At 34.0% G+C, this 9,634-nt stretch overlaps 1 protein-coding gene across 1 annotated transcript; it reads left to right on the top strand.

Annotated features, from left to right (window-relative positions):
* Positions 1-276: 276 nt before the first annotated feature.
* On the top strand, positions 277-8,441 carry LOC143916621 (uncharacterized). The gene is made up of 5 exons (XM_077437805.1): positions 277-372; positions 6,964-7,199; positions 7,274-7,792; positions 7,871-7,989; positions 8,062-8,441. Exons 1-5 carry the CDS (start codon positions 279-281, stop codon positions 8,213-8,215), a joined length of 1,122 nt encoding a protein of 373 aa, XP_077293931.1. The 5' UTR covers positions 277-278; the 3' UTR covers positions 8,216-8,441.
* The last annotated feature ends 1,193 nt before the right edge of the window (positions 8,442-9,634 follow it).

The following is a 9,634-nucleotide window of genomic DNA, read 5'->3' as shown; positions in this document are numbered from 1 at the left end:
TAAAAAAATGAGACCTTGAATGAAATGTGCAACAAGTGTGTGATGCGGAAATGACGCAAGTTTGCGTGTTCGGCCGCGTGGTTCGTCGTCCGTGAAACTTTTCGCATCGAAATACTTGTGACAGCTGCACCATGAATCTGATGATCAGGAAGAACTTCCGAGGGGAGCGTGCTAGTGGCGGAGGTGGATGTGGGGGCGGCGGGGGCGGGGGCGGCCGCGGGGGGCGCGGCGGGAAACGCTCTCGCGATTCTGGCGCCCCCAACCGTGGCTACTCCAATATGGACGACAGACACTACCGCACGCACATCTTCTTCGGAGCTGCACCCAGAGCCAGCTGCACGCTCAACACAGAAGGTGACCCATTCAAGAACAGTACGAGACCAACATTGCTTACCTTTTCCATTGAAAATACTGTTGACTAAAACACTAACTTGCATTGTTTTCAATGTATTATAAATCCCAGTACATACAATACATTTCAACAAGTCTAAAGAACACTACTGTATATGTATTTTTTTTCTTTATAGTTTCACATACATATTTAAAAAAAACTTCGTTTACTTTTTTTTTTAACATTGTTATTTCTGTGGTAAATATGATCAATGCGTCATTCATATACTACATACATAGTAGTACATACTGTACACTACAAAGAATGTGTTTCTAATTCAATTACCAGTGTTTTATTTATTTATTTATTTGTGAAGGGCTGAAAACCAGACTGGTACAAGTGACATTTTTAAAAAAATCTGGTTTAAGTGCTAAAATAATAGCATATATGAAATGCTATTATTTTAGCACTTGAACCAGCTTTTTTTTTAAATGTCACTTGTACCAGTCTGGTTTTCAGCCCGTCATATGAGCCTATATATATTTGAAAGTGGCGAAAGTTCAATTTTCAGTTGCAAAACACTATTCCTGCTTGACTTAATCCACAAATTGTTATCATATATTTTAATTCTATATGTCCAGAATCTCTGAAAAGCAGAATAAGCGTATTACAGGCCACCTATATTATTAAACGCAAAATATTATATTTAATGTTTTGCTAAATATTTCTCTTATGTGACTTTCAAAACTAACGGCTCATATATATATTATAGGTTTGTTACTGAGAGTTGGCGCGAACAAATGCGCTTGTGTTGTGTCGGTGAATAGGTGTATACCATACTGTCACACTGCATTCAATAATAAAAAGACGCTGTCCCTTCCATGCGCTTCTGTGTGAGTACGAGAACGCGCCAACTCTCAGTAACAGGCCTTTATATTAGGAACCAATCAATACTGGGTTGACACGATACGAGTAAAACGTGTCGCTCGGTCGTTACTCGTAACGTAGCAACGCCTGAGTAATACCGAATTGACGCAATACGAGTGCACCCAGACCGAGTTCGCTAATTGGTTAATCGTATTTTACTAAGACATTGCCACGTTACGAGTAACGTCCGAGCAACTCAGTCTGGGTTCACTCGTGTCGTGTCTGCCCAGTACTACATATATTCAATTTGCTGTTTGTGGTTTTGAAATTTATACAAGAAAATTTTATGGAAAATCTAGATTTTTCCAATCTTCGCTCTTTTTTTGTCTTGAAACTTTTAGATGAAATCAACTACGTACTTGAGCTTTATACATCCACTGATACTGACACGCAAATACTGACCTACATACATATATTGTAGGTATATTCAGGATATAATTATGAACTCTAAAACGTAAAACAGACAGATCGTTTTACCAAAGATAAAAAAATCTTTAAAATAATTAACATCAATATGTCAACATAAATTTAAATTTAAAAACTACATTCTACATAAAAATAAAAATATATATGTAAGTTTCTGTCTACATTATGATACCCAATAATTCCCTGGTCCATTTAAGACTCATACTATTCCAACTTCCATACTAATAAATTAACCAAATCATTACAACCTAAGCCTCACAGCCCGTTAGGTATAGTACTTCTGAAGTGACCATATATGTATGTAGGTACTAATATACCATTGAAAATCTATCAAATTAATATGCACATATCTGCATCACAACAAATGAACACTCAGTTCTTGCAGCTGCCGAATTTAAACTGCAGCCGAGTGCACGCCACAACCTATCATGTGAAATCATCACACAATGTATGTCAAACTCTCATAGTACGTGCACATTGCAGACACGTGGCGTTTTGGCAAGTGCATGACATACCGACACGCGGGCCAGTCGCACTAAGCATTTTTAATGCGATTTGATTGACGCGACATCGGATACATGTGCATAGCTATGCGGTGACAGAATCATCTCATGACGTCGATGATGATCTAAACCGGTGATAACGTTATCCGACTGTGTAAAATCGACGAGTTTTTCAGCCTCGCTTTCGCTCTATTTTCGAACGCAGCGCTATTGTTTTTAGAGTTCACAGCTGTCCGTTTTCTCACGTGGCCATCTATTTTGAAATTTGCGCATTTCACACTGACCACGTTCGTTTGCGAGTTATATGCGACTGGATAATGAAAACAGTGGTGAAATATTGCACTTCTGGAGCAAAAGCTTGTTATTTATGAGTGTCCAAGATGTAGTGATGTTTTAAATACAGTTACAATTTAGGAACTTTTCATACATTCATCTCTGAGCATGTTAGTTCAACTTTTGTCATTTTCGTTGCTATTTTTTGCACATTTATATATACTATTGTGCAGGATCCAAATGAAAGGCCAAAGTCGCTTCACAGCATTTATTCAACGATTCAGGAGGTCCACACGAAACCACCGCTCACATCTGATATACCGTGTGTACCTCCTTATAAAGAACAAGTTGCCCACCACAGCTTCCCCGATCCATTTATATATCTATTCTCTAGGCACGTAAAGTTCTACAGTGGTGAGTCTATTGTTTACGCACGCACTCGCCCGGGTGTGAGAACTCCAGCGTATCCTTTGTTCCGACACTTACTAAGTCCTGTTAGCCTAATCCAGGGTCTCTATTGTTCACCCATGAATGCGCTTAGTCAGTGGATGCTCTCTCTCATGTTCCCGCGTTACAATACTATGAGGGCAAAAGGAATTAAATTATGTGGTTTAATGCATGACTATTTAATATTACGGTCGGGAAGGAAGTGAAGTGGTAACCACCAAAATGGTCAAATCAGTCGTAGATCCAGTGGTGTACTGTCAAATTTTTAGCAACAGGTTCTCTTTTTCTAAACCTTTAAATGGTAACCCCCATATGAAATAAATTTAGACACTTCCAGCATACCGCTGCGTAGAGCCCCTACAATACTATGAAATATTGGCTGATCAAATAATATAAATATGTAATTGCACATATTTTTATATATAATACTATTCATACAACTCATAAAATATTTTTCCATAAATAAAATGGAAAAATTTTGTATTTTTTATTTGAAAAAACTTGATATATATGTACAGATGTATGTACATACATACCGATGGCTTGCCGTGGAAATATTCCTGTTTTTATCGCATAGCCTTACTTACGTGTGCGAGAGTAGGATACAAGGGGACTCAGTATGACGTCATCTAGTCCCCTTGCATCCTGCTCGCGCACATGCAAGTTAAACTGTGCGATAAAAACAGAGAGATTTTCACGGAACGCCACTGATACATACATATATATTATTGACCTATCAGATTATATCACAAATAACAGAGTGAAGCTAATAAAAAGCTTGTAAAAAGAGGATACACACTCTTAAAAATTCGATACAATTGTTTGTTAAACATTAAAATTTTATTTAGCATTGATTTTTTAATTATATAAATGCTGCTTTAGCCCTTGTCAATTCAACAAGTTGTATACAAATATTCTATATTTTTAAGATTTTAAGTTTATTTTCTTGACAGAAAAGGAATGATATTTATCTATTCTTCAATCTTATGTTATATTAAGTAGAAGTCGAATTATAATCTTCCATTACTTTCTTATAAATTCTTCCTTAAGCCTTAAAGATAGGTGTTCCCAAACTTTTTTACACCATTCTTTCACCATTGTTCAGAATATAATTCCCCCCCCTCCCCCCTCTTTATTTTCTCCAATCTATTACCCAATAAAATTTCCATCATTTTAAGAGCATAGGATTTAATCAAAGTCTCCCGAACTCTGCGTGGTTTTTTCTACTTTCATCAATATTTTACTTTATTTAATCTATTAGTGAAGTAAAAATATATATATGAAAATGTGAAAGCCATTCAGCTCCTGGAACTGTAAAATTCCCCACCGGTTGGGAGCCTCTGCTTTAATAGGTGTATTGTGAAAACGCACATAATGTGTTTATGATAGTGTGAACGCACAATTAACTATGTGTATATATATGTATGTGTATCCTAAGATTTGGAAATCAATAATAAAATCTGCAATGTTTCCTCGACAAGGATTTTGCGACTTAAGAGGGCTGTACACCCGAAACCTTAATTTTATTGCCGTTCCTTTCTTCGATATATATATATATATATATATATATATATATATATATATATATATATATATATATATATATATATATATATATATATATATATATATTGAGTGAATGCGACAATATGTATATATCAATATATATATTGAGTGAATGCGAAAGTTGCGCTTCGACCAGATAATACGTATTTTAAATCGACAAAATCGAGGTTTCGTATTCTCCTCCGAAACAGGACCAATTTTTAAAAAAAATTTCATCATCGGTATGAAAAAGATATTTTCTATGCAACTGTGTGCATATATTTTTTTAAATCGACCGTTAAATAAGCACGCTGGACTCTTTTCGTGGGTGTAAAAAAGAGGCGATTTTATAGATGTTTGGCGGCTCCTAGTTCCTATAAAAAATAAGTAATCAAAAAAATAAAAGCACAGATGCATACCAATGGTGGATATCCATAGCATATTAAAAAATAATTTCTCTAGTGCCATAATTGAGGAAGGGAGAAGTGTAATAAGTTTGTATGGACAAGGCGCTGGTGTCCAGCCCTCTTAAAAAGATGAACAATGATTTAGATTTGAAATTATGTGAAAATAATATTTCCTTTACTCACTGACTAGTCGAGTTGTTAACTCGACTAGTCAGTGAGTAAAGGAAATATCCTTGCTACTGCTCTAGTCATTCGAGCTACGAGGAAAATATTGGAATATCAATATACATATTATACATTATTCATAGATGCCACTAATCTTTTAAACATGAAAGGTATCAATTCGTTCACTCATATAAATATGTATGATCATCAAAAATCATCGTAAGCCTTCAAAAACATACTTCTATTGACTGTCATGGCTGTTATTGAATAATATTTACGACCCTGTAAATATTATTCAATAACAAAAACAGACATTCGTGCCCAATGGTGGAAAATTTCACTAATGGACTAAACACGCCTTTCTTCCGCCATATTAGAATTATCTTCTAGTGTCGACTTGTTTGTTTTTAGAGCGTGAATTTGGCATTAGTAAAACGAGAGTTACTCAACTGAATGACGTGGAAATGCCAACACCAATGATAATATACCCACAACATTATCACTAATTCTCATACATTGCAAAAATACGCCATATTCATATAATATGTACATATGTAGGTATATGTACATAGACACAATTTCCCCTAAGTAGAATAAAAAAAATATATAATATTTTAATAATAATGAGTTATAACGCAACATTTTAGAAAGAAATATAACGAGCAATCTTAAAACACAAAAAATTAAATCTGAATTGCGAGGCATATCCAAGATGCAAAATTTGATAGAAAATAGATTGAAATTTTACTCATCATTACCTACTATGAATTTTCTTCCTTTTTTATTAAAAACACGTTCCAATATTCTCAAATGAAATTTTGGCAAAAACAAAGTGGCGATATCAGCTATCGTCAACGTAGTCATGCAATGAAACGTTTCATAACGCTGTCTTCTCCATTTCCTCGTCCCTCAAAAATCTTTTTGATTTTTCCCGTAGCAGATTAATTTTAGCACACGCGTAATATTTCGTGGGCAAGTGTAAATTCTGGTCTTAAAATAATTGCGTTCTTCATTTAACTTGACGACATCAGTGATTTGCATATAAAATATATGTACACATACAAATCGGTAACGTTAATTTTCCTTATGCTAAAAGTACCTCAAAAAAGAAAAAATAATAATAAAAATTTGGCTCCAAAACTGTGTACAAATTTTATGTACATTTATTTTAAAAACATAAACCTGAAGGATTATTCAATCAAAATTGCTTTCACCAACTATACCAAACTTTGTATACATACATACCAGCAGCGTGGATAAGTGGTATATGCTTTCGAACATACTGGTCATGGGTTTGAGTCTCACTGGTTGCTACTGGCGAGACCTTAGTTTGTGACTCCAGGTCAATCGTTTCGTATCAGAGTTTGCCAATTTATCTGTTTTTCATTGAAACGGTTCCAACAAATTGACAACCTTTACCTATTTCTCGTAATTTTCAAGTTTTCAGAATCTCGAATTTCGCCGATTCGTATAAAAATGCTGGAAATTTTTCAGTATTTCAAAATTTGACGAGTTATATAAAAAAAATGCTCTGAAATGTAAGTTTATCAAAAATTTGTCAAAAAACAGTTATCCATAGATGTCTCTATGATGCTTTGTTTAAAATTATCCTAAAAATTATATATCGATGTTTCTAATTAACCAGGAAGGCACATTGGGGTTTACCTGTTAGGCCTTTCTGGTATATATATGTTTGTAAAAATAAATTTAAAAAATACAAGAAGTGAAGAATTTTAATTAGAGTCAAAAATATTAATGCATTTTTTATCATTTGTATTTCAGCTTGAATACAAGAATTTATATTAATAAAAGCCCGAGAAATATTGTAAACTATTCTAGGATAATCAAAGTCTAAACAGTATATTATTATATTTTCAACGGAGAGGTGAAGTTTACTTAGTGGCAACTTTATAATTTTAGTTTTTGGCTTGTTTCACAGAAAGATGTGGTCCAGTGAGTTCAGCTTTGGGTCAGATGTCTGGAGGCAGCGACCCAGAGCCTCCTCAACCCTTAGTGACCAGAAGGCCCAGCGTGAGTCTACCACGCTGGGCCACAAACCCAACTGCATCAGTCCCGGCAGCTCGCTTACAACCTCTATCCCTATCAACCCTCGACAGAGACTGCTTTATCATACCAATGCACAGCCTTGATCGGTTTCTTCCAGATGGCGTACCGGTAAGAGTATTCTAATACCAATAAAATATCACAATAAAGAGTTATTATTAAACAATGTGTATAATGAATTTCAGTTTCCTGTTACACCTCCACCTGCAGAAAAATCAACACCGAACAAATCGATATCATCCACTCATCCTTTGAGTGTATTAGAAGTTGCTGATCCGAAACTTTGTATATTAGCTCACCTGATGAGTCCTTTAGAAGCAATAGACCCGATATTAGAATCACCTCTGACGAAACCTCTACAAAAACAAAGGACCGCAGCCAGCGAACTCTTGTCGGACGTAGCCCAAGCGAATACTGCCGTAGGTGGTATGCTGCTGGCCAACATGGAAAAGAATTCAGAGTTTCCCTTCATCGCTTACTATGTAATAAACAGCACGCAAACAGATCCTCTTGCTTTTTACAATAACATGAGGGGAGCGTCGTTGAACAAATTCGATCCAAAGTCAATGAGATACACAGCCGCTCACACTTTAGACTTGTATAGTGAAGTGGCGACCATTTGCAGACCTCCATTCCACGATTTGACCGGTGGTGTTAAAAGATCGCACACTCCAACCACCGGATATATCATAAGCGTATATAAGGTTTCACATTTTATACCAAACATTATAATATAAAACTGAAAATGTGTATATTTAAATATGTGTATATATTATTTTCAGGTATTTGAAGGCGATGATGGCGAAAGGTTTGAAAGAAACTGGTTGTATTGGACAGGAGCTCGAATGCTGTATAGACATTTACCACGAGCTGCCGGATTAAGAAGAATAGCTCTTCACAAGTAATTTGATTAAAAGTTGGAAATTTATACTATTTCTTGCAAACAGATTTAATCTGTAACTGCTTATTTCAGATCAGTGGCAACTAGAGGTGATCGTATGTACCTGTTAGTGTGTGAATGTGGCACTCTACTCCAGGACATGTCGGCAGCAGCGCTTTTAGTGCCGGCCCTTCGAGCAAGACTTTGCGGATATACAGGACTATACAGACCCATCGAAGCCTTTTAGTAAAAGTTTAATAACGTTCAAGTGTAAATATAGGTAGTATTAAAGCTGCATATACATATAAACAGTAGTGCTGCAATTGATTTGTACTTTTTTTCCATAGTCATAATAGCTTTTAGAGTTGAAAATTCTAGTGAGGACATTGGTGAATTGAAGTTTATCGTATTAAAGATATAACTATTTATTATTTTACTTTAAGCTACTTGTGTTCCAACGTGTTGGATTAATGAAAAAATATTCGAGAGACACTGTCGTAGATCGTAAACCCAAGCCACCATAGTTTCATCAAAAAGGGCTTCCAAATCTCACAACACGTTAAATGTGAATAATTTTACGGTTATGCGGAACAAAGGAATCGTTGAGGCTATCGTAAACATATCGAATAATTGTTTATAATAAGTTATTTATTTGTAATGATGACATATCACGTTGTGTGTAATATTTTAATTTGAACATTTTCAAATCACTTGTAACAAGTTATACTTCTTATTGAAGATAGCACAACATATCACTGTTGATCTTAGTATTGTTTAGTTGACCACTATATATATATTATATTATACATATGAGTATTAAGATTTTATTCAGTTTTGTGTAATATAATCGATTGACGAAAACTGAAACTCCATTGGGGCCATTCTTCTATCATAATAAAATCTTAAGTTTTATTGAACCCGTTCCTGTGTAACCCAATATACATACATATTACATATATAGTCATATTAAAAGTATTATTTCATATTTTCCATTGAGTTGATGTTTGTTTTCTATATAATTTAGTCTCCATGAAAAAATAACATCCTTTGTAAAATTTAAATTGATAATAATATTATATAAACTACCTGAAATGATAATAAAATTTGTGATTGATTCTCCACTCTGTATACACATATCTAAGAAATATTATTTTAATTTATTACAATTCTTAAAATAAATGGTGCTATACTTTTAAGTGCATTAATGTTTTAAATGTATAGAGTATATACATATGTATATGTATGTTTTTGTTTTCAATGTGTTTGTGTAAACGTTTCATTTTCAAAACTGGCGGTACAGATATCTCGAAAAACAATGACCAACATATTATTACATATTTATAGGTTGTGACCTAAAATATTATTCGATTTAGTGCGTTTCTTCTTACTACATATTATATTTAGAGCATTAGAAAATTCTACGTTGAGAACAATTTTTTCAACACAATTATTTCACTATAAATTTACAGCAAATATTGAAAATAACGCTGTTTGCAAAATTTCCTCTAAATATTAAGTAAAAAAACATTTTATGTAAATTTATTATAATTAGAAATTGAATAAATTTAATTAGACAATATTTTTAAAATTTAATGCTATGAAAGCTTTCTTTCATATTATTATTATTTTCTAATAAAAATACGTAAAGCTTTTAAAGCATAATAGT

The sequence above is a fragment of the Arctopsyche grandis genome, chromosome 9, assembly GCF_051622035.1.
Source record: "Arctopsyche grandis isolate Sample6627 chromosome 9, ASM5162203v2, whole genome shotgun sequence".
NCBI classification, from domain to species: Eukaryota; Metazoa; Arthropoda; class Insecta; order Trichoptera; family Hydropsychidae; genus Arctopsyche; species Arctopsyche grandis.
Note: the sequence above shows the minus strand (reverse complement) of the source record. Positions and strands in the feature narration are given on the sequence as shown.

Bases quoted from the DNA above. Each gene is read 5' to 3' on its own strand.
- LOC143916621 (XM_077437805.1), top strand. From the start codon at position 279: ATGGACGACAGACACTACCGCACGCACATCTTCTTCGGAGCTGCACCC. The intron at 7,793-7,870 runs GTTTCACATTTT...TATTATTTTCAG, and splicing joins ATATCATAAGCGTATATAAG to GTATTTGAAGGCGATGATGG. The intron at 7,990-8,061 runs GTAATTTGATTA...TGCTTATTTCAG, and splicing joins AGAAGAATAGCTCTTCACAA to ATCAGTGGCAACTAGAGGTG.